Consider the following 26631-nt stretch of genomic DNA (forward strand, 5'->3'; position numbering starts at 1 on the left):
TTTTTATTTTCTCTTGCAGGAAATCGTGAGCTGGTTCAATGCAATCAGAGCAGCACGCTTCTCATATCTGAAAACCCCTTTCCCCACTGCCAGCGACTCGGAGGTAAGCGCACTGTGTGCGGAGAGGAGGCACCGCATGAGGTGTGACTGTACAGTATCTTCAACTGCATTTACATGGTAGAGAGTGACCCCCCTCTTTTCCTACATTCCCCCGTTTTCTGTGTTTGCAATGTTTTTTAAAATAAACACTATTAGATGACAGAAGCCAGTTTGTTTTATGCAGTTAATTCCAGTCGGTTGATTTATACGTGTTTCACATACATCAGTTTAGTGAAAGCTGTATATACAGTATCACACGTAGGAATACGTCATTAATGAGCAGGTTTGCACCCTACGTCATACCTCAGCAGCAGTAGTAACACGAGCCCCAGGGTAAAATCGTGTGCTTTATATTGAACTCTTAAAAGAATGTTAACTAAGAGACACCTTTTTTTAAAACTTTATGCACATTTTGTTCGAAATAAAAGCACTTTCAAAATTATATTTTTATTTATTCCTGAAAACCTGTGCATTTTATTTGATTGCATTTATCAAACACTAATACTCTTGTGCGGGTAAATTGTAATTCCAAGTTATTTATATGAGTTCCACTAGGTGGCGACAGTGTCACTTACTTGCTGAATCTTGACTGCGCTGCTTTCTGTTGTTTTCACATCTGTGCAACGAAAAAAAAGCAGCTCAGCACGTTGTTCGCCTTTCTGTTCCTTTATTAAGTTATGGTGGGTGGCACGGTGCATGCGGATCGTCCTGCCTTGAAAACCGAATAACGCACGCTGGGCAAGAATATAAAACTCTTGTGTTCCGTTTACTAGATTATTGACCGGTGGTTGTTTCCAGGTAGCGATAAGGAGAAAGGCAATGGAGAAGGACAGACGATCGTCCAAACAGTATGGGTCTTTGGAAAGCACAAAACGGAATGCAGAGTCTGCAAAAGGTAAGTGTCATTTGTTGCAGGATGAAAGTATGGAATGCATGTGTGTGTGTGTATGTGTAGGCATCTTTTTTAATATTTATACAGCAGCCTCTCTCATTTTCCAATATAGATAATTCAAAAGTGATAGTACGCGGTAAAGAGTATTGCATCATATACTATATGAATTATACATTTTAAACATTACTTTTTTGTAATCGTATATAATAAACAATAATAAATGGGGTTATTTGTGTTATAAATGTAGCTGCAGTCTTATTTTTCTGTAGTCTATAACTTATAGAGTTTTTACACCCGCTACCTCTGCTGTTACTACTGCTACGGTCAAAACGGTGAAAACTTACCATGAGCGCACTGTGTGTGAGAATGACAGAACACTGTGGTGCGACAGAAACAACGAATCAATGAGAAAACAGTGAATTCAGTACTGCAAATCTGGAGCCTCCGAATCTATAGGTTCTGGACCTAGAACTAGAATTGATGTACAGAGACGTACTGGGTTGCATCATGTTTATTATAATAGTAAACATATTTAGGACGATGGATTTTTACGTGGGGACTGGCGTACCATACTATAATAAACTGAATATAAATCTAAACCTTCTTCTTCTCTTATCTGGTAGGCTGCTGATTTTGTAGGTTGCTATTTTGATAAGCAGGCTTTGATTCACCCTCACAATTTAGAACCACAGAAGTGGTGCGTAACCCATCATTGCTGTAATGAAATAGGGTCTTGAAACTGAAAGCAGATATCTTTAGTAACCCAATATAGCATTCTATATACATTGTAAAGTACCACCAAACCTGTACATACTGTACCAGTACACAATGGCATCAATATATTGTAGCGTGCACCGGGGAAGGTGACGTAATCACACACGAAGACATGACCCCGATAAACGCTCCTTGCAAAGGAGCGCTATTGGCGCTATGCTTTAGTGTGAGAGGTCCCGGGTTCGCGCCCGCCCTCCGCCTGTGTGTGGATTGCCTCGCCCTGTGTGATGCGCCTGCCTGCGTTAACCGAAATCGCTACAATATATATATATATATATATATATATATATATATATATATATATATATATATATATATATTCCAGGTTTTACTGTGAGTTTAATAAGACACACCTGAGCATGTTACCAATGTGTTAATGCATGTTTAGCATCCACAGATTGCAAGTTTCACACTCCAGTCATCCCACTACTATAACAGAGTACGGTTTATTCAATTGATATCATCTGTGCTGCTTTAATCATACAAATATGAGCCTCCCTGGGGATTTACAAACATATGTATGGAATAGATTTTCATAACTTGCTAAACAGTGTTGGTGTTGGTGTTTAGCTCAGCTAGACCCCAGTGCCTGCACTGCACTGCACTGCACACATGTTTTCCGCAGGGGCACTTTGCATATCAGAAGTCTGTGGCTTGTGGTGTTGTTAGGGGTTATGCATGGCATTGTTAAACTAGGTTCAGTATCAGTCAGCAGAGGTTTATTAGAATTGAAGCTAGGATCTGTAGAGCTGGTGTGTACTGGGATTTCATTTCTTTTGGTGTGGGTTTGAAAGAAGCTGCTAATGACTCAGGAGACCCTCCCTGTCATAATGAATCTGCTGCTTCTCGTGATTGCGCAGGACTAAGAGAAATGTGGAGCCTTGTGTCAGGAGCCCTGCTTCCTCTCACTGGAATCCACTGGATAAACTGCCCTCCGAGTTCAATTACAGGTCTGTTCACATTGAACCAGATGCATGTTGCCAATCCAATAACACCAGATGAAGCACAGTAATTACTTCAAGCAATCTTATTTTTTCCCCTGACACTGGAGCAATAGGACCCTGCATGGTGGTATTATTTTTTTCCCCTGGCTGCTGAACCATTAAATTGTACTTGAAACACAGTGGCTATTTAAACCCCAAGCCATTTATTGTATATAGGGGTGTGCAGCTCATAGAGGAGCAATGAGTTAATGTACTATTAAAATGTTATCCAGTCTTTAAAATAAAAGGTAGATTCAGGGTTTATTCAAGACTAAGTGTGGAATGTGTCGTGAATAGATGCGCAATTACTTTTTTATTACTGACGCCTGTTTCATGCTGCCATATCTCTCCTCCTCGTATTGATATTTTTTTGTGCATTTTTGTGCTTTCTGAAGTTATCAATAAATATAGATTCTGCTTCATGACTGAGATCAACCAAAAAAGGGGTGCAGCAACTTTCAGCAGACAGTTGTTTGCCTTGCTTACCAGCTATACCAGCACAAGCTGCTTCTGAAAAGGCTCCCCAAGGGTGATTTAGCTCATCCCATGGACTTCAGTGTACGATGCAGAGCCAATACACCACCCCCTTAAAAAGGATCGCAACTTCAGTCTTCATTGGCACGCACTTACAAGAACTAAACTGATCCCCAGCCCATGTCTTAATCACACCTTTAATGGACTTCTCCGTTTAGCCGCTAACAAGCCAATTCTCCCGTTCCAGCTTTAATAAGTCTTTATTATGAGGATTATCACACGTTCTTCATCAGTAACATCTTCCAGATATAATTACATAAGGCTTCCTAAAATTATTACATCCATCTTATGCCAGGTTTATATCAGCTTTGTAGACCTTTGGGAGAAAAAAAAACTTTACACTTTTAAATATCTGTTCCACTCACAGCACTGTAACAGGGCTTGTAAATTAGAAGTCATATATAACCTCTAACTGTTGCAAGTATTAGCGAGAGCATGGCTGCACATTTGTAAGAGAGATTTGAGGTGGATTGTGTCCTTAAAGCTAAAACTGTTTCTCAATAGAACCCTGTGAAAGGGTTGTGGGCAATTCACTAACACAGGAGATGTTTCTATTGAAACACCACTGGGGTGCACTGATTTATTTTTACCCGCAGAGGGCGCTCTTGTCCGTGGCCTGAATACCGACAACGGCAATCAGGACCACAGGGTTACCATCACAGGTAGAAACAATCACAGTTCAAGTGCACATGCAAGTGCTGAAAATAATATTCCAAACGCAAAAGAGGAAATAAAATAAAACTCAATAGTAAACCTACAAACAAAAGGTGCACAGGATTGTGCAAGCGTCAAATAGCCAGCACAGATCTCGCCCTGCTACATATCCTCCCCCTCAGAATGGCACCACCGGTCCATTCGAAAATCCTACACCACCATGTCTTCCCGAGAGAAAAAAATCTGCGTTTTGATGCAGTTTCCCTGCTCAGTGGGCTACCCTGAAGGCATAGGGCTGTCGCGCCAAGTACCACCGTGTGATCTTGGCGTTGTTGTCCTTCATCCGGTGAAGCCATGCTAAGGGGGCATGATCTGTAACCAGGGTAAAGTGTCGGCACAGGAGGTAGTACCGGAGTGACTCGACTGCCCATTTTACTGCGAGACACTCCTTCTCGATGGTACTATAGTTTTTCTCGCGGGGAAGGAGCTTCCTGCTGATATACAGGACCGGGTGCTCGCTTCCCTGCACCTCCTGAGACAACACTCCCCCGAGACCTGTCTCTGACGCATTCGTCTGCAGGGTGAACCGCCTCCTGAAATCAGGCCTGCCTCCCGGCCACTCAGAGAGAAGAAGAGACCACACACCCTCACCCAACCTCTCCATGTCACTGCCGTGATTGACAGGCGGATCCTACACCTGCAGGATCATGCATGCGTCAGATAGCCAGCACAGCTCTCGCCCTGCTACAAGCCCATACTGTTGTATTGCAAGCTGTCTAGTCAAGTTTCAAACAGCTACAGCAAAGGTCTGTGGACAAGCATCAAATGGCAATTCAATCCATTTACTTACAAGACAAGAAAACTGGAGGTGTCATGAACTGACTTCAGTCAAGGTTTATTCCAGAACTTTCATCCTTACACCTTTTGATTAGCATGACAATTCTGCAGTCTACTAATGCCTGGTGCTTTCACAGCTATTGACATGGAATTTAAATTTGCAACGCAGAAATTAGTAAAAACCATTGGAATGTTATCATCCGATTGTGCTAGAACAAATTGCCACATCTGTGATGTAGCAGGGCATGACGCAAATCATTTTGCAACTCATTGCCTCTTTCACCTGGTCCTCAATGAATCGAGACAGTGCTTTTTTTGGCATTATCTGTATTATAATTAGGGCTTCTAATTTTCGGCTTTAAGCAATAAAACCCAATAAAACACCCCCAATACATAAAAAATGAAATCGGTGGATAGCCAATGAACACCGGAAAAACTGTGGAAATGGTTAATCAATTTAGGTTGGCTTTACCCTTTTCCTATTAAAAAATAAAACCTACTACATAAAAAAATACAGTTCCCAGTGCTGCTTGGCAATGCCCCGCCTTCCTGACTTTGTATCTATCATTGATTCGTTCTGAATACTTTAAACCCGCCTCAACTACTCAGTGACAGCACATTCCTACATTTCAATTGGAGACTCCGCTTGCAAGATTTAAAACGAGATTTCAATCAGGATGAAGGCTTGTTAGCGGGATTTAAAGCTGTATTACAGTTAAAATACAGAGGATTTAAAACAGAATTGTGGCGAAATGTACAAAAATGCGTACACATAAAAACCCCAGAAGAATGTGCCCGTGACCATAGGGATTTCGTTGTGGAAGACAGCAAAGGAAAGAAGGGACAACTTAAGTGTGCAAGTACTGTCGAGTTACTATACATATTTTGACAGAAAAAAACCACTCAAGCGTTGGAAAGTAACTAAAAACACTAATTTCATTCAGTATATCAAAAACGAAAGCCCCGAAAAAAAACGATTTACATAAAACTCGAAAATAGCTCAAAATAAGCACAGAAAAATACGATTCATACAAACCGAAAAACAGAAGGCCTAATCTAAGGCAACATTAGCTAACCCAAGATTAGTGTTATTCAAGGTATGTGAAACCAGGCATTAGTGGTGCAGTGCCAAATACAGTTGTCTGTATCCTTTCATTGTGGATCCACAGTGATATTTCATATAAAAACCTCATTAGTATAACAAACCCCATGCGCTTTTCCTGTCAGTTCAATTCTTAAATGATTATAATTGTAGTTCACATTCATAACCTCCTGCTGCTGCAGGTAGAAGAAGCAGGAAAGGTTTATATTAAACTGTTCCGTAGTTCACACATACAATACTATAATATTCTATACTATAGTAGTGGCCAAAATACTTATTGCAATATTATACTTTGCACTGTATGCTGTAGTAATCTATAACGTTTTGGATATTACTAAACAATACTATAGTTTGTCTACTGTATAGTGTATGGATTTTCACCACTCCAGCTTTAAAAATGGAAAAATAAGCCAATCAGTAAAACAATCATTTCTGATTGGAGTCCCACGCTTTCAGGCTAGTCATGACTGGGCATCTTAGTAATCAAACCTTCTGTTCAGCAAATGAATCCCAATCTAGCTGCTCAACATGCAATGCTGTGTCTTTACTGTGTTTTTCTTTATACCAGATTAAGTATGATGCTACACAATAAAAATAAAGTTCTTTTAATTGTGCATCAGCCACTTTATAAAGTACCTGATGATAACCTGTGTGCTTCGTGCACAACAACACACCAGGAAGTGACAATATCCAGCACAACCCATACCCTCTGGTGCTTTATTGCTTTGTTGACCACATGGAATGGGAATCAGTCATGTGTGAGCACATTCAGCCAAAGAGTTCCCCTGAGGTAGATATTGCCTGTTTAAAATGATTCAGTAAGGAAAATTAGATGAAAGCCGCTCAATACAATAGATGGGTCTAAATTGAACACCCACTGCAACCTGCTGTCAGGAAGATTGATTCAGAAGTTAATAGCTGCTGGTTGTAAGCCTTCTCGATAACAAGGTATTAATTTAGAAAAATTGAAATCATGTTGCACAGAGTTGATGCAAATGCAATTCCTTCTAGCTGTTATTATGGCCACTGTCAAGTGGATACATTCAGTTTTCTGCGGCAAATATGAAAAAGTTGTCTGATTGGATTGCTGGTGTGAACGCTTCACAAGAAAACAGCAGTCATTTTGTAGGGCTGGACGTGGTTCTTGTTCACAAAAGGCATGTTTAAAGTACAGAATATTCCTCAGCTGCAGTCACGCCAGACAGCACCCGGCATTAAACAGAATAGCCATCACAGCCTGGACTTCAGAAATCAAAGTGCATCCTGCGTCAGAATGATCCGCTCTTCACAAATTCAATGAGAAAAATGTCATATGCAATCAATCACGTCTGTTTATACATATTCTCCACTGGCAGATCATCGGCAGGATGTCTTCTGACTATAACATTAAAGCGTACTGCGGTATTTGTAGCTAAAAAAAAAAATGTAAAAGTCATACAGATGTCTAGTAAAGCACATAGTGTTTTAAAGAACAGTATAGTAAAGCAAGGCAAAAAAACTAAAGTATGGTAAAAACCATGATAAAATATGGTAAATGCATGGTACACAACGAAAATCATGGTAAACCGGAAAATTAATGTCCAGATTTAGCACAGTTAAACTTGGGTTTCACTTATACACAGATGTTCGCTGTTCAATTAATGGCTCCTAGGACTGCAGCTGGGTTTCTGGTACCACTGCTCCTTGGTACAGAACCATTGCAGAGTTGCATTGCCATTGGAGACCACTGGATACGGATGGTATATTGTGGAAAGAAGTATTGTGTATATATTGTGAAAGAATCGCCCTCACCACGATTCGTTGCCCCTTTAAAAACACCGACCCAACACACACAAATGGATTTTTGAAGCACGGTTGCGCAATTTTTAATAAACACACACAAAAACAAAATAAACAAAACATACACCTAGCTCTTCTTTGAGCAATAACTAAAACAAAACAGGAACCTAAAACTAAAAACAGGACAGCTAAGCTGTTTACCTGTAACAAAACAAAACAAACAGAACAGCACACACAGAAAAGGATTCACTCTACCTTTCCCCTTTGAAATTACGGCTGTACCCACACACTAGCACAGTCGGGCTTCTACCCTCTTCAGCAGCCACCCTGAGCAGACTAACTGCTCCCCTTATAAACCCTGCACCTGGCTCTAATTTTCAATCATAGCCAGGTGCAGGTGATAATTAACAATTAAACAATTAACAAAACAATTAAACAATTAACAAAACAAACCAAAATGTGCCTTACGCACATGTTTTTCTGCAGGGAGGTTTTAACCCCCTCCCTGCTGTCTTACAATATATATATATATATATATATATATATATATATATATATATATATATATATATATATATATATATATATATATTCCCTCTTATTTTGCAGCTTGCTGCTGTTGTAGAACCCCACCTTGTCCCACACACAGTGCAAATCTTTAGATATATTTCCTTTTAAAAAAAAAAGAATAAATAGTAAAAGAAACATTGAGCTGCTAATAATTTATTTTTTCATGTATCTATACACCACACTTTGTATTTCATTTTGCTTTAGGGAAAGCTTCCCATGGGTAACAGAGGTTTGAAATTCAAAGAGAAATAACTGACTGCGGGGTCTGTGTCAAAACAAACACTGTATAATCCAGCCAAAGCAGTTCTGTGATGTGCTGATACGGGAATACTGGATCAGAAACACATACTAAACAATTACAGCTCTTATGAAGCCTAAGGAGGTCCCGTAACAAAGCGGTTCTGCTGAAAGGCGCTGTATGAGTCCAAGATTATTGCTGTTGTTGTTGTTGTTGTTGTTGTTGTTGTTTTAAAGACTGGTGTAGTCTCTACTTGGCAAATTCCCAATATTAAGTTGTTCTAAGAATGTGGTCCACTGTAGGATACACAATCCTATATAAAGTATTGGTACTTCTAAATGAGAAGCAGTCCTTTATGTTTTCCCTGCAACAAATATGAACTGTTCTCAGGCGCAGTAGCCTGATTCCTTCTCAGAAGTAAAGGCTGGCTTATGAATTGTATTCCTGTTAAAACATGGCTTGGTTTTCAATGCTTTATTTAAATGCATTGCAGGTAGGCTTGGTAACACTTTGCAATATGTGTCTGTAACAGCACAGTAGTTATACAGTAATAGCTCAGTAATTAGTTGCATGGTTGTGTAGTTACAATGCAGCAAAGTGATACGTTTTTTTAAATTGCTAAATATTGTCCAGCTGAATCAGATAAAGATGTTGCAAGCCTTACTGGTCTGCAGTCCTGTAATACCCTACAGAGCTTGCATTTAAAATTCTGACGCACACACAAAGTTAGATCCAATTACGGTGGACTGGTCTCCTGCGCTTTGTTCCTGTAAAAGAAGGCATACTGGCTTGCCTGTAGTGAGTGTCTTGAAAATGATTGATTTTATTTTGTCAGCCCCACATCGACCCCAGCCCCCGCCCCACCCCCCCCCCGTGTCTCCGTCAGCACAGTGTAGAAAAGTATTCTCACCACTGGCGATGAAGCTCAGTGAATACTGCCATTGTCTATTTCCTCCATTTTTGTAATGGTGATAAAGGAGCTCTATTAGCCTCAAAGCACCTGCTGGTCTCTATTGTGCGTGTGTGTTTTTTCTCCTGTTTATTCAGTGCCCTGCAAAACATGTTAACAACAAAGCAACCTGACTTGAATAGCGAGTGGTTCATACAGACTTTACAGCACACGCTGCAAGGCTTCTTCATGCTTGGTGCTTAAACCATAATTCCTTTATGGTTAATATTGTGGGTACTGCCTATACTTGGTATCACCATACATAAGTGCTGGCTAAATCATAGTGTTAGTCCCAGTTTGTAGTTTGTAACCAGATCTTATTAGCTGTGTGTTGCACAATGGCTTGTGCATGGCTTAAAATACTGTAGACATTCCTGGCGTAATATCTGCGTAATTACCGGATGTATTCTGCACTTTTGGTGTAGGAAATCTGACTATAGTTGAACTGGATTTTAAATTCAGCCCTGTTAATTCGTGTGGATTTAATTTCCCGTATTCATTCCATGTTATTTTAAAGTGTTACCAATTAAAATTTTACCGATAAATTCACTATGAAGACTATGACGTTTCGTCTTCTGTCTTCTACCGTAGAGCAAGGAAGGTGAAGAAATCTAACTGTGTCAGTGACTGAAAGAGATTGCCTTATTCTACAAGAGACAACACACTTACGTGAATAAATATGACAAAAATAATACTTTTAAAAATTGCATGGGGCAATGCAGCTCCAATTATGATATAAGAAAGGTCACTTCTGAAAGAAGTGTCTGGCAGCTGCTGTATATCGTCACCCTTTGATTCTGAGGATCAGTAACCAGGAACTGATCGAAGCAGAGGCCTGGGGCTCATACACTTAAGCTTCTGGGGGCCTTTATCACAGTGGGTGAGTCACCACTCCTTCATCAGAGGCTTGCAGAAGCAGAGCTATCCCCAGGCGTGGAGGGATTCATTCAGGAGGCAGCTCTCTCTTTTTGTTAGGATAAGCCTGGATATCTACAGTGTACCACTAAAAGGACTGGCAACACTAACAGTGTGTAAGTAGCTGAGTTAATCTACTTTTGAAAGGTGACATGTAGTGTTGACCCTATGGTGTACCACTGTTTATCCTGCACACTTTGTAATGGTGCAATCAGCAACCAAACTCGAATATGGGGAGGTAATAATCAACAACAATCGCTGCCCTGAGAACACTTTATTATTCTAAAGCAAGAACCGAAAGCCTTGAAATAGAACTGTAAACAGGCATGGGTGTGTTATTATACACAATAACATCATGTAGATGGGCTGAGAGTGGAAAGTGGAATGAGAGTGAAAATGAACCTGTAAGAGTTGGAAATAAGAAGCCTATCTCTGGGTTTACATTGTTAAATTGTCACTGAGCATAGTGATAAGAGGGAACCAATGCAACTAATGCAAGCTCAAGTTCAGGGCCAGATCACTTTCTTCCGTGAACTCATTGTTTCTGAAATAAACTGGACCCAACACAGGCCCATGTGTCACCATGGATGAATTTCAGGTGCTAATCTATAGAGCTGTCAGCTCTTAATGTACTGCATTCTTCACTGTGACTCCCAGTGCTTTATGTACCCTTTAAATACTGTAGATGGATGGCCTCTGTACTTATAGCTGTCAGTTCCTTACTGGAGACAAACCCATCTGTCAGTCTACAGCAATGGGAGTGCTGGCTGCAGAAAAGACAAGCTGAAAGTGTGAAGCTTGCTTGTTGTCCAGACTGGGTGCACTGCTAGTATAATTTCCTAATTGGGCTAAATTAGTCTGCCCACTCCCAACTACTTACTTTGAATATATGATAAAGCGATAACACTTTAAAATAATGGCCGCAAATTCCTCTGAGTTCTGAAGCAATTAATTATGAATTCAGCCCTGCTAATTCATGTGGATTTAACTGCCTGTATTCATTCCACGTTCCTTTGCAACAAATTATGTTGATCACACATATAAAGCATGCATTCAACCGTAAACATGCGATCAAGATAATTTTGATTCTTTAACATATTTTGCAATACATATACTTTAACATAGTATGTTATAAATTTAAATCTACATTTCAATATAGATTCATACGGAGAGAGAGAGAGAGAGAGAGAGAGAGAGAGAGAGAGAGAGAGAGAGAGAGAGAGAGAGAGAGAGAGAGAGAGAGAGGTTTTGAAAATCCGATTCTGAACAGAAACTGATCTGTGCACTGTAGCCTCCTCAGATATAATGAGTCTGTGCAATCATCACATTGACACCGAGGGACAGAGTTTTGAGCTCAGAGATTCAGTCGCTGCTTGCATTTATTTCAACTTACAGTGAACCAGGACCTCAAGATCCTGAGGCAGAGAAACATACCCTGAGCACTGAAGTACTGTAGAGTGAGTCAAAGCACAAAATCTCAGTCCTAAGTGCCTGGAGCCATTGTGCCAGCCCTGATCAAAGTGTACCCTGCTCTGTCTATCAGCTTATCCTCCGGTAGTGGCTTTGCTGCTAACAGTCCCTATTCCTTGCAGTGAATTCAATTACACTGCGTATGTTGACAGACCAGCTCATACTGTGTCTAATTATTTTCTTCTGTTTTTAAAGCATACCCCGTCCCTGGGACAATGTTGCACATAGAGGGTAGGTGAGGTACAATGATATTGTTGAGGGAAGACTGAGTGTGTGAAAAGGCTAGAGAGCATTGCTGTGTTACCGGAAGGATATGCAGATATAATGAAATAATGGTGCTGTGCCAGGAATTTACTGGAAAGGTTGTGCTAAATTGATTGCACAAAGTTTTTTTTTTTCCCTCTTTTTGCAATCCAGAATTCAAGAGAATTTATTCTTCCGAATTAAATGTCATAGTTGAAACACTTCAGCGATTCGGGAGGGAATGATTTATAGCACCTGCAGTTCATCCTGTCGTTGGTTGTTGGGTCATTTATTTTCCAGGCCTAAGCGTTGGCGTGAATGTCCGGTGGGATCCCTTCCAAAGGTGTATCCAGCAAAGTTAGCAGCTCAGCAGAAATAAATGCAGAATAAACCACCCAATAGCATGCGCACACCCGCATGAAAACCTATCCAGTGTGTCCAACAGCCGGATTGTCATTGCTTTGAAAATGAAAATAAAATAATAAACCCTCTTTTGCAGACGAAGACATTGTTTCAATGGCAGATTCCACAATAACAATCGATGACATAGAAGGGGAACTTTTCAAAATTGAGAGAATACGAGATGTCCTGGTCAGGAGAGAGTCTGAGCTCCGATACATGTAAGTACAGAGTCTCTTTATACAGTTTGTTCTTGCTTGCTGACTGCAAAATAAATCATGGTAGATTTGCACCAGTTATCCACAATGAAGTTCCAAATCCACAATGCAGTTCCAGATCCATCCTTAATCATGCGCCCATGTTTACCACAATTCCCCTTTGCTTTACAACAGCTGCCTGTGCTTTTACTATTCCCAAGCCAGCCTTTATAAGGAACAGGCACTGGTGCACTTTCAGACTTGTCAAACTTACCTTAGTTGTGCTGCAGTTCTGTCCATTTGTGTGTGGGAGCAGAGAGAAGCTGTATCCATAGAGACAAAAGAATGAGTGAGTGAGTGAGTGAGTGAGAGAGAGAGAGAGCGAGAGAGAGAGAGAAAATGAGAAAAAGAATCTGCAGGCATGAGTGGGAGGAAAAACTTTGGGAAGATAAACCATTTGAAATAGGCATTTTACACCTTTTTTTAAAATATTAATACGTGTTTTGCTTTGCTGGACAGACAATACCTGAGAATACCTGTCTAAGACCCGTACCTGTCCCTCAGGTGAATAACAGAAAGACTATCAGGGGAATCTAATGCAAGGAGACGCACAGATCCTGTTCAATATGCAGGCACCCCGGGGGCAATCGGACACCACATTAGGACCGGTAACAAGCCGCTGCTATAAACCATCCAAATTAAGAACTCTATATACGTAACAGGAGAACCCTAGGTGTCACTACACCACCATCATTTACACACTAAACTCCCTTGGCCATCACCATACCTTACATTTCAGTCACGCATTGCTGGCAAGCGAATGGAGTTGTATATGCTGTTGTACATAATATTTGGTATTCCGAGCTGTGTTTGTGATGCACTTTGTTAAAGGGGGTCTGACGCGCGACTGAATGGGATTATGTATTCAAGAATTCATGAAGCCCTTTGACGCGCCTGGGCCCAGATCCCTGCTTTTATCCCTTCAGAATCTCAGCAGTGGTGGGTGTGTCATTATTAGCACACTAATTACACAGCCGTCTGTTCACTGCGATCAAGGTTGGTAGCTCATGTGAAAAGAAAGAGAAGGGGTTTGTAGATCAGGATGTAACAATGTAAAAAGAAGAGCTCTTCTCATTCAGTTCCAAGGACACAGCGGCCATTAGCAAAACCGCCCTGGCGGTACACGCAGTGGAATGTCTGCTGTTAAAAGAACATGTTTTTTACTGCCTACGGTATGGGTTTGGGAGATAACTTTCATGTTAAGCATGCATCTGGAATTCCAAATGGACGCCAAAAGGAATCTGTTGATACCCATTATGCAACTAGCTTTAATAAGTGTTTAATTAATTAATATTATGTAAAACATTATTCCACAGATGGAATATAATGAATAGATTCTGTGGACAATGAACACATATATGATCCATATTCTGTCCATCCACTGCAGGGGTAGCCAAATGTGGCCCTTCCAGTCCTGGTCTTTACCTGTTCTAAATTGTTTAATTGAACCAATTAAAGCTCCATCCAGAGTAGTTCATGATCTAACTGTTAAACCTGGAGTTGAATGGCCCTCCAGGACCGTGATTGGACACCCCTGATGCACCCAGTGTAGCATGACCAAATTTACATTGTGTGTGGGAATGCAGATTTGGATTGGAGGAGAGGTTCCACCTGACATGGTATTTGTACAGCAGTACAAATATCAAAGTAGAATTGCCCCCTTTTGATTATAAGCACTATCCTGTAAGAAATGGTAGATTCATGGTTGTGCATAAACATGTAATAACATGGTAATAACTGTGTGACTTCTAGATGGGATTGGCCTGTGCTATGGTGTTTCACCAGGCCTTTTCTATGTAATTGTAATGTAATTGTTACTGTGTAAGACAAATAACCACTAATATGACCAAGTTATGACCATGTAAATACAGGGTTTTTTTTTTTTTACACCCCTTGTAATCTAATGTGCTTAATCTTCCTTTCACCACCCTAAATATGACAATGAGACTTCTGTGGCAACAAGCATGCAATACAGGCTACAGCTTCAGAATTATTCATCCTTTAACTTCAAAACACTAACATTATTAGACAAAACTTTGAGTCGAGTCTGCAGTGCAAGGTTGCTGGAGTTTACACAGCGGCTCCCTTGTCAGTTTATATCTGGAGGGCGGAAACCGTGGGCTGACACAGCGCTCACAGGGTGACAGCTCAGTGTTTTCGTTAAGTGACTGTGTCTGGTAATTCCTGGATAAGTCATATTATTTACAGTGTCAGGGCGACTCTTCTGTCTACAGTTCCCAATTTCACTTTTCTGCTAGGGAGCGGGAGCTGTGAGATCAGATAGTGAAATACTTGACTAGGTGGGAAAGGATTAAGAGCTGTGCTTTCGGATCAAAGTGCTTCGTGTGTAGATGTGAACCCAGCTTATACCTTCAGTAAAAGCTGCTATCATCAGGGTTTATGCATTTATTAAAAATATATATTTGCAATACAAGAGGGTGTGCCACTGACATGAGATTTTATAAGAATGTTGCAGAGATGACTAGCCCTGACTACTCTTGATTGTGTTTTTAGATCAATGAAATAAAATAAATTGCATAATATTGTAATATATATTGGAATATATTGATCCATATATTACACTATATTGTGAATTACCAAAATTACTGCATATTATACTGTATGTATGAACCAGTATATAGTATGTCACTATATTCAAAAATATATATTATATTACAAACAGTATTCAAAATATTGATGGTGTCCCATATAGGAAAAGCTGCATAAACAGTACAATATATGTTGTCTGTCTCCTACATTGTACTATGTATTTAATTACATTATTAACATATTGTCTGAAGAAAAATGACTGTGTACAGAACTACACCTCAACCACCCTGCCAGACAGCCCATATAAATGCTTGGCAGGGTACATTTTCATGATAATTAACATTTCCTAAACCATACTACAGTAGTTTACCATGCTTTAGCATGCTCACACTTTACTTTACCACACTCTACATGAATTACCTGTTGTGGGCTTTCGATTTCAGTTTCAATTCCCCAAACCCCAGTGCAGCTGCAACCTCAGCCCTGCTGCACCACAAATAGCTGGCAGCTCACAAAACAAGTTAATTTGTTTCATAAGAAAATGAATTGTATTTAGGAGAGATTAGGGGGAGCCTCGCTTTGAGAAGCCTTCTGCTTTCCTGTTTACTTCATTAACATGTGGGAATCGCTGTGATAATGACAGGTGTTCTGCTTCCAAGCTTCCCATACTAAATTACAGTCCTTTCACAATCAAGCTGTACATACTGTTTTGTACCAAATTTGCCTTGCCCTTTTTTTTTTTTTTTTTTTTTTTTTTTTTTTTGCATAAAACATATTATTTTGCACAGTTTGTGTATGTGTGTGTTGGTGTGTGAAGAGATTAGGGTTGCCGTCTGTCCCTGTTTTCCCAGGATCATTCCGGTTAGAGGAAGGTGTCCCGGGAATTCAATATGCCCTCCCGGGACACTATTTGATTAAATATTGGCCTCATTTCTAATTAACAACTCAACTCACTGTTGCGTGAGTGAATTCAAGAGGATGGCTAAAAACATTCGACAGAAATTATTAAAAAAAATAAAAGGTTCAGTGATAAGTAAAAGTTATTTTGTGTCAATCACAAGTGCATCTATTTTGAGTTTAAAATCAGGCCTCTATTGCTCTTCTCCTGCTTGCTTTAAATGACAGCCCTCACTGTATGTCGTAGGGGGGGGGGTCTGTGGTTTAATTGAGTCTCTCACTTCGAGCACCTGCAACGCAGGTTTGACTGGCAGCTGGCTGTCAGGAGTTCATTATGGGAAGGCAGGGAGATGCGCTCCATCCCTCCCTGTTTAGCACTCCAAGATGGCTGATTGAGCTCATGGAATGCAGGTACTGTAAAATGCAGAATCAGTGAAGGGACTAGATTCTCGGTGCCTGAAACTGGTTTGCTAATGATCTGACTTCTCTTTAAATCTTGAAATAAATGTCCTTCTGCTGTATAAAAACCCTAACTCAACCATGTGACCTGCCTTGTTCTGCCCTTGCGAGATATTAAACAGCTTTGTTTCCTTCATACTGCGTGTTTTGTAACGTTTGCTCATTAAAAGGATACAGCTGGAGTGGAGACACTTAGGATTTAGGACAGAGGACAGGAGACACCTTGTTACATAGAGTGGTGAGGGTTCGAGGATGGGTTACAAGCAATGTGCTTTATCATTAGTTGTGGGGTCATCAGAGTGTCTGTGGCTGGGGTTGAATTTTATTTGTGGCGCCACTATCATTATGCAGCATGTTCAAAGACGTCCCAAATAATAAAGATAGTCAAAAATTGGACAGTAAGATAACTAAAGTTTTGGGGGAGGTTTTAGCAGATTTAGATAATTTCAAGATCTGTATCTCTGTTTTTTTTTTTTTTGTCATTTCGATACTTTAAATAGAAGGAAAGAGATATAATAGATAGCCCTAATTTATCACAGATCTTCATCAGTTTCTATTTATATACTGTATTTAATTATCTGAAACAACAATGGTAAAAGCAAGGTAAACTTTTTAAATGAACATGCGAATTTACTGTAGTTTAAGAACTTTTGTAAGGGGTTCAAGTGGACATCAAGTACATCAGCCGTTTAGAAAAGGTTATTAAAAAGCTGGATAAATATAGTGACTTTTGCATGCAGTAACTATAGGTACTGCTTATGCTGCAGAACAAATTTAACCAGGAGAGTTTGATAAATTGGTTTGATAACGCCTGCACATTGGCTGTGTTCACCTCTTTCTTATGAGTCAGCAGAACTCTCGAAATAATTAGGGAGTAATCTTAATGCTATCCCAAATTACAGTTATTTACTATTCAAAACCATACAAAGCTGGTTTCAAATAAAATGAACGGTAAATTAATTGCACATGGCACTATCTGACCTTTTTAAATTAGATCCTTTCAAAGTAGTTCAATGCTATTCCAAGATTAAAGAACAATGTTTTTTGAGATTTGTTAATTTTCGGAAATTGCACCTGCATTAATCAAGACTTCAAAGTCCCGACTAATTCTGGCGTTGATGTGTTTTTTTAAAAGAATCAGTGACAGGCTACCTCAATACATTCATGGACGTGCTGAGCGGATGTTAATGTTCAGTAATGATGAGTTCTACTTGTAGAAACTCTTTGCAATATGCTATCAGGACTAATTTGAAAGTGATTTCAAATCCCATGCGTTTGTTTCCGTCATTAACAAAGCCATTTGAGTTGGAACTCCCATCTGCTTGAGTAAGTATTTTTGAATGGCACTAACTGGTCCTTCCAAATCTCTTTGATGGAAGGAGTGGCCCAGTGCATGCCCATTTGTAAATGATGCACAGAAAACAACCAGTAACTTCTGTGCTGTTGTCCTTCTTTACAAGAGTGCAGGCGATGTTTGACATTTATTTTGTCGAGTTGAAGATCAGATTAAGGGCTGCAGATGGGTGGCTATTGTAGTTCGGCTTTTAGCTGTTCACTCACATATTTCCTTTTTGCAGGATGGACGATATTCAGCTTTGCAAAGAAATAACACGGCTCAAGAAGGAACTGCAGAAGCTAGTTTCAATACCAGGCAAGTGGGAATGCATGCTTTAAGATCTTAACACAAGAACATGGGACTTTTCAGAAACGTATGGTCTTACTAATAAGCATACTCACAGTTTATGTATTTGACACACGCATCCTGCTAGTACGATATATTACTACCAGAGATTACAAGAAGAGTACAATACACCGACAGCCTCTATATACCATACCCAAATAAAGAATGTAAGCTTGCCTTTACATTGAATTAATGAAACTACACAGACAGAGCATAGCAACATATAAAATAGAAAAAAAAAAAATTACAAAAAAACACCTTGTCTTGCAACACAGATGCACTTCACTCACGATGCACAGGCTGCGACACTGCCAGCAACAGCAGTCAGATATACATTTATCAAGGTCAAAAAACTCTGCAAACACTTAGAGAGTATGAAGGACAGCAATTCCGGATTTGGAGTATTTTGCCCGGGAGCGAAGCGAAAGATTAATATCGGTGTTTCCTTTATGAAATGCTGCTTGCTTTGCCTGCACTCAAGAGCAGTTTAATTAAATGTAAGCGAGCGCCCTTTGCAAAATCGTTCTGCACAAACACAAAACTGCAGGGACCTTGGGGAGAAAGTACACTCTGAACCCCTTCAAATGAATATGCCCCTTGTCAAAAGGCTTGTGTTCCTGGCACAAACAATGGCTCTTTATTATTAAACTATGTGCATGCCAGCATGGCATTAAAGAACGTGACTGAAGGGGTTTGCAAATAAGAATCTACGCCAACATCTAATGCTAGGTCTATGATTTTATATTAAGTTAGAATGACTTTGCAATTGGGAAATTTAATCTATGCTGAATATATTGACGGGCAGACGGGATGGGACAAGGGGGAAGTAACTCCATACAATAAATGTGTTTAAACAATGTTAGCATTTATATACACTGCTGTGCAAAAGTCTTAGACGTGTTGCATTTTTCTACTCTGATACATTATGAGCATCAACAAATTACTCAAAGCCTCCACTAGTGTTTTCAACTATTATAACAACCTTGACTTGCATAAAGAAGGAAAAACATTGAATTAGCTCGCATCACTCAATTTTCAAGGTGTGGTATCCAAAGCATAAAAAACAAGTACAGAGAAACATCATCTGTAATTGACAAACCCAGGACTGGAAGACCCAAAAAGCTGTCTAACAAGGATGAACAATACTTGAAGATAATATCCTTAAGGAATAGAAAGAAGACTAGCATTGAATTGACAACAGAACTGGCAGAAGGCACAGGTTGTCCATCAAATCAACAAATCAACTCTTGAAATCAGGACTTAAAGGATGTGTTGCAGTAAGAATACCTCTGTTTAGAAAGGGGAACAAGACTAAAAGGCTAAAATATGCACAAGAACACAGAAATTGGACTATGGAACAATGGTCAAATGTGCTTTGGACTGTTGATGGGTGGACAGCGACACCTGTGCCTTCTGCCAGTTCTGTTGTCAATTCAACGCTTGTCTTCTTTCTATTCCTTATGCTTCAGATACCCACCTTGAAAATCAAGTGATGTGAGCTATTTCACTCAATGCTTTTCCTTCTTTATGCAAGTCAAGGTTGTTATAATAGTAGAAAACACTAGGGGAGGCTTTGAGTAAATTGTTGATGCTCATAATGCATCAGAGTAGAAAAATGCAACATTTCTAAGACTTTTGCATAGCAGTGTATTGCTGCAATAATAACAATGCAAAGTTAAAGGGTCTATAAGGACCTTTTTATTTTATTGTTTTACATGTTCCCATGTGTTGCTACAACTGCTGACCACTTTTTTTAAACTTTTAAATTGCATTCCCTGCCTCAAGATGGCTTCACATGTACCCCCATGGACTGCTCAGAACTACATTTACCATCATCCTCCTGCTCACATATGTAACTGAGATGGATTTACCAGTGAGCAGGAGGATGATAGGAAATGTAGTTCTGAGAGGTCCATGCAGCTACATGTGAAGCCATCTTGAGGTAGGGAACAATTTAAAAATTTAAAAATAAATAATTAAACAATACATACACCTTACTTAAACAGTTGTAGCAACACGAGAACATGAAACAATAACATAAAAAAGGTCTTTATATACCCTTTAAGTAATCAATGCACAGGTGATGGTGAAGTTTAGGCTTAGGGGTAGGATTTGGTCTTGCAAGCAGTAACTTAAGCGTTTGCAGTAGTAATCACTGAGGAAATGCATAGTTCCTGTGTATAATGACTATGCAATGTGTGTTGCTCTTCCATAACACAGTGTGTGCCTGGCCCCACTCTGCTTTCAGATAGAGACAAATCCAAAGAGGACAAGTTGAAGGAAGAGGAGCTTCTGCAGCAGATCCACAAGCTGGTGGAGACCCGAGACTTCCTGGTGGACGATGTGGAGTTTGAAAGGCTGAGGTGAGATGACGGCACGTCTGTTTCCATCATCTCAACATCAGTAAATACCAGCATGCTGTTACCAGCTACGAGGCAGAGTGCAGTCAGGTGTTTCACAGCGGCAGCATTAAGATCTGTAGCTGTTTCTATCATTAAGTAGAACCAAACCTCAACTGATTTATTCCGACAAGCTTTTGAAAAAGGTTCACCGTGGTAAATTGTCCTTTTACTACACTTTTCTATTTTGTATACTAAATATTTAACATGTGCATCTGTTTCTTTTTTGTTTTTAGCATGCTTTATCATGCATGCTTAACTAGACCTTGCTTTAGGGTACACTCTTAGAACATTTCAGTGATGGTAATCACCTGCTTTGGTCATGTCATGTGTTTATGTTAGAATCGTTTTATGACACACTACGAATCTCCTTTGCTGTATATGTACAGTTATCACTGATGTTAGTAAAGTGGGATCTGCGTGTTTGTTTGTGTGCGACTGCAATAAATAGTTTGCATTGCTGTGAACTTCATTAGTGTTATCTGTGCTGACAGTGCCGTTCTGTTTCTGTAACACAGGGAAAGAGAAGAAGACAAAGAAATGGCTGACTTCTTGCAGTCTAAACTGCCTACAAGTTGTATAAAGAAAACAAGTAGGTATTTAACGTCCTTAATGGGGTGCTATCTATTCCCCTTTTACTGTGCGTGACATTTGACAGCAACAGTATATTTTCTCTGAGTCCAGGAGTATGCGTTCTCTTTACAGATCCAATAAAAGATAAGAAGTTGACTTCTAGAGCGCAGCAAACCTCAACACCTTTCACCACCAAGACTGGGCTGACCCTGCTGAAGGAATGCTGTGGCTTCACCTGCTCCATCATGTAGAAGGCTTCCTCCCAGGGGCCAGTGGAAAGGATTCTTTCGACGGACGGACCAGCACAGAGACTTAGCGTGTGGAAGTGAAGAGTCATTTCAGGGGGCACTGCACCAGCTGAGGGGACTAACGATGCACAAGGGTTAGAGAGTGTATGTGCTGTCCAGCTCTGTGTGTGTGCACTGTCTGTTTTTATTCTTAAAGAGTTGCTTGGTCCCCAGTTGTCCAGTATTGATGCTTCATCTTCGATAGAGCAGGGTGGGCCGTCCAGTCTCTGTACTACCCTTATAAAAGTTTACCACAGTAAATCTGCACAGTAACTTTGCAGTTTTCCAGTGCTTTTTACATGGTTATGCTATACAGTACATCTACCATAGTCTACCACGGTTTGTCACGGTGTTTTAAATTTGCATTTAACATAATTTACCTTTTTTTTGTATATGCTTTACCTTACCTGCTTTACAATGCTTATCTATGCTTTACCATACCTCTCAGTGCTTTACAATGCTTCCCTATGCTTTACCGTACCTCTTAATGCTTTACAATGCTTAGCTATGCTTTACCATACCTCTCTGTGCTTTACAATGCTTATCTATGCTTTACCACACCTCTCAGTGCTTTACAATGCTTCCCTATGCTTTACCATACCTCTTAATGCTTTACAATGCTTATCTATGCTTTACCATACCTCTCTGTGCTTTACAATGCTCATCTATGCTTTACCATACCTTGTAGTGCTTTACAATGCATATCTATGCTTTACCATACCTCTGCTTTACAGTGCTAATCTATGCTTTACCATGCTTGCATTATGCTATGCTATACCTTTACTATGGTGAACTTTTATAAGGTTTGACGTTCTTAACCAGGTAGATATAGTCGCTCCAGCTGATGGAAATAATCTAGTGTATGCCTCCAGAGCCTAAGGGTAGATCCATGAATAAGCTGTTAACTGTGTCTTTTTAAATATGTAGTGCATGTTGCAGAGTTATTCCATGATAATGTGTGTTTTCAAGTAATATCTCACTGTTCAATAAGGCTAATCTTTGATTAAGTAAATTATTATTTTACTGGTGTTAATTAAACGCCACTTAGCAGTTCATTATTAGTCTGTCTAAGTGTATTGGAATTAAATTATCAGTGAATTATTTACTGAAGATGAAAATATATTAAGAATTGAACTTTTCTTGATGTGTTGATGAGTAAGGGGCCCAAGGCTAGTGTTAGAATTTTAGTAATACGTCTCAGTGGATTTTCCAGACTTAACAAAGTGTAATTAAGCACAGTGAAAGCATGGTGGAGTATATGCAAGCAGTGTAAAGCACAGAGAGGTATAGTAAAGCATATTCAAAAATGATGCAAAACCAGGGGATACTGATGATAAATGCATAGTATAACCATAGGAAAAGCACAACAAAATGACAGTGCAAATTCACTGTGCTAACATTGAAAGGGGTTCATTTGTCAGTTTTCCTTTTCAATTGACTTATTTATGGATTTTCTTTTTAAGCTAGAACCACTTTAACTGTGTGCTTATGTCCCACGGTCCCCCCTGCTGTTGAAATGTCCAGATTGAAGACATGTAAAAACATGTGAAGTCCCTGACACACAATATCAGAACGCAGCCCGCACACTCATCCTTTTGAAATGCTTTAAAGAATTGTAAGAGCATGTCCTTGAGTTCTGCCGAGGTGGTGAGCAAGGGAGGCACGAATTACACTAAACACTGTCATCAGCAGTGTTATTTACCTGAAATGCAAAATCTGTCGCTTGTGAACACCTTATGCTGTTGGTTTCTGTTAGCTTTCCTCCTCTTGCCCGCTACGTCTTGTAGTTGAGATGAGAAGCGTCGGTGCTAACCTGGTAAACAAACACATTTGAACCTGAAAAGCACCAATGCCATATTGCAGCTAACCAAGGAACGCTGTCTCTCTAAACAGCTCAGAACTCTGATGGTTGCTAGAGGCTCTTCAGTGAACAGTTTGGTTTCCATAACAACAAGAAGCCAGCAGTGCACATCTGAGGATTGTAAGGAGCTTAAGTTTGCCTTCTCGGCACCCAAGTCCAAGCTTGTAACTTGCCAATTTGGGAGGTCAGAGTATTTCTTACTGGAGCTAGTGTAGTGTGCTTCTGTTTACAACTAATAAACACCCTTTTAAATATAGGTGGTTGTCACACGGCTGGCTGAGTGGTGACGTCAGAACCAGGAAATTAATACACAGACACAGGACAGATGAGGTGAAATGATGAAAACGCTGTTGCGCGGTTTATTATAAAATAAAAGGTTTAAACAGAAAACAGGACACGGCACTTGAGGCCAAAATAAATAGACAAACAAAACGGACTAACACTTAAACAAACGGTGGCTGAACAGACAAACAAACACGGTGAGTAAATAAACAAACAAGTATCGTGCTGGTCCTACCAGCACGCGATAGCAATTGTTATAAATATTTATCTTTAACTTTATTTCTCCTCCTCTCTCTCTCCCGTTCACTACTCACCGAACACCCAACCCCGAGTGAATGCTACGTGTCTCTATATATACTGTTGTGCTGGGATTCAATTACTAATTAATTATTCACTTGAAACCCCGTGCTCACATATTATTACATACTTTAAATGCACGTGAAGTGATCCCATGCCTAAATATAATTATACAATTTAAATCCTCGTGCTGCACACACCCTTTTATATCCCGTGTAACAACTACAATACACAAACATTTACACACAACACGCAACATTCAACACAGAAATGCACACAAGGGCAGGGCACATTGCCACAGTGGTCCATAATGTTTTATTATAGTAGGAATAAACAGCACATCTTAGGCATGTATGTAAGTATGTATGTATGCACATAATACTGTATGTGTGTGTGTATGTATGTATGTATGTATGCATGTATGTGTACATGCATGCATGTATGAATGTATGTGTGTGTGTATGTATGTATGTATGTATGTATGTATGTATGTATGTATGCATGCATGTGTACATGCATACATGTATGAATGTATGTATGTATGTATGTATGTATGTATGTATGTATGTATGTATGTATGTATGTATGTATGTATGTACAATAAAAAACTTGATCCAAGCCTGACCAGCTGCTCCTGTGTATCATGTCATGTTGTGTAAAAAGCTTATAGAAAACATGTTAACCACTCCTCATTCTCCTTCTGTCTCTCTCTCTCTTACAGTACTTAAAAAAGGCTGTATTTTTATTATGTGTGGAGGACAAAAATATTTTCTGAACAATAGATAATGGTAGTTTAACTGTATGGGTCAGTGTATGTTTGTGTGTGTGTGTGAGTGTTTATTTATTTGTTGATTCTTTTAAATTATTTTAAATTAATAAATTAATCCACCAATAAATTAATACTATCGTCGAAGCTTTTTGAGAATGAAGTTATGTAACCATAAGCATGCCAGTAAAATTTTACTGGCATGCTTATGGATTTGACTAGTTCTCATTGGAACACTTGTCAAAGAATTGTACTCATTTCTTCTTAGTATTTCTCAAAGGATAGTAGAACACATTTGAGTTTCTTTCTCAGAATGGCAGACCAAACGGGAAAAGCAGGAATAATATAAACTCAACAGGTGTCAGTATTCAAATCTTCCACTGTTTAGATATTGAAAATCAATGTTAACACCATGTGTAAATAATGTGTGGTTTCAATAAAACTCTGTGCTTGAACGAACAGCACTGCATTGTACCGTGTTTAATGATAGTAATATTCTTTTGTGTCGTTTTCATAAACATTCCAGGGTGTGGTTTTGTGACTGAGAAAGAATGCCTTAGCCTGTGTGGTGGTCCTTTGGCTCGGGTACTGTATAACTATGCTTGTATGTACAATTGTATGCTTGTATGTACAACTGTACAATTTTACTGTCTGTTTTGTAATCAAATAAAAGTATTGGAGAAAAAAAACTGTTGTTTTGAGTTATGTTATGCCTGCCGTACATATCCTCAAATTAACACCGACGTTGAAGAAACACACCACAACAAACAAGAAACAAATAACCAAGAAACGGATTTATCAAGGTCACCGCCGGCGAAAACCGTCCTACTTCCAGTAAACTCCAATAAAGGGCTAATGCAGTATTTATCCACAGTTAACTCACATTACCTAAGAAGGTTGCTGAAGGCAGCGAGTGTGTAGTGCTGGGTTCAGTGCATGGATTTTCAACTTGATTTAAATTCATCACTGAGGCTGACGATATGGCAACACAGATTGTACTTTATGAAGACTTGACTGTGATTACTTTGTGCTGCTTTTGAGGAATGCAGTGGAGCGCGGCAATGCAAATCCGCAGCTGTGCAGCAATTGGAGTTTTAGATCAAAGGGTTATTTTAAAGCATTGAAAACCAATGCAAATTAGCAGGGTTCAAATAGCATTCCGGTTCTGTAAATCTCAAACCTGTGATGTGTCTACAGCATAACGGCAGCATTATGTGCATTACACTACTGTTACATAAAATCATCTGCACTAAGGGGTGCCTTTAAACCTGTTTAAGGAATGTGCTATATGGGAAATATATACATACATACATCAAAGCAACTTTTTAAATGCAATGCAAACCCTTTGAGTTTCAGTAAACTCTACTTCAAGTGCTTCATTAATTCACTAGAATTTATAAAAGCATTTACTGTAGCGCTGGAGACACCGTTAAGAGATGTCAGCTGCAGTGAGTTGATTGAGTTGTCAATCCCGATTCTTGGCAGCCCTGTGGTTCAGGTTATCAACTGCTGGGCTTTCCTCCCTGTTTCCTTGTTCCTTCACCCTCAATTAAAAACTTTGCAGGGATGAGTCCTCAGCGCTCTGCTGGAAGATGAGCTGCCCGCCCCCTACAGCCTGCACTGCGCACCTTCAGGAGAGTCGCATTGAAGCATCAAAGAGGGTTTTACCAACAGAGGAAGAGTGAAGGTGTGTGCCTTCTGATGAGGAACAGACACAAACAAGGGATATGGCGTATTAACCATTTAAAATGAATAATAAATGTTAAGGCTGTTCATTTTGAAAAGTTTAAATGACAAAGGAAAATTAAAATGCAATCTTTAACCCATGACAATTTTATGAAGATCTTTGGCAAGTGTCATTAAATCTTGATATATTGTGTAGCT

The 26631-nt window shown here is 39.5% G+C and overlaps 1 protein-coding gene across 1 annotated transcript; it reads left to right on the forward strand.

The window, feature by feature from the left end:
- Window positions 1-682: 682 nt before the first annotated feature.
- LOC117424031 (bMERB domain-containing protein 1-like) lies at window positions 683-25436 on the forward strand. Its single transcript, XM_058992327.1, has 6 exons — window positions 683-994; window positions 12539-12659; window positions 18179-18256; window positions 20535-20645; window positions 21200-21273; window positions 21387-25436. The coding sequence occupies exons 1-6, from the start codon at window positions 919-921 to the stop codon at window positions 21503-21505; spliced, it is 579 nt and encodes a 192-aa protein (XP_058848310.1). The 5' UTR covers window positions 683-918; the 3' UTR covers window positions 21506-25436.
- The last annotated feature ends 1195 nt before the right edge of the window (window positions 25437-26631 follow it).

Source organism: Acipenser ruthenus, chromosome 19, assembly GCF_902713425.1.
Source record: "Acipenser ruthenus chromosome 19, fAciRut3.2 maternal haplotype, whole genome shotgun sequence".
Lineage (NCBI taxonomy): Eukaryota > Metazoa > Chordata > Actinopteri > Acipenseriformes > Acipenseridae > Acipenser > Acipenser ruthenus.

Bases quoted from the DNA above. Each gene is read 5' to 3' on its own strand.
- LOC117424031 (XM_058992327.1), top strand. From the start codon at position 919: ATGGAGAAGGACAGACGATCGTCCAAACAGTATGGGTCTTTGGAAAGC. The intron at 12,660-18,178 runs GTAAGTACAGAG...TCCTTTTTGCAG, and splicing joins GAGTCTGAGCTCCGATACAT to GATGGACGATATTCAGCTTT. The intron at 20,646-21,199 runs GTGAGATGACGG...TCTGTAACACAG, and splicing joins GTGGAGTTTGAAAGGCTGAG to GGAAAGAGAAGAAGACAAAG.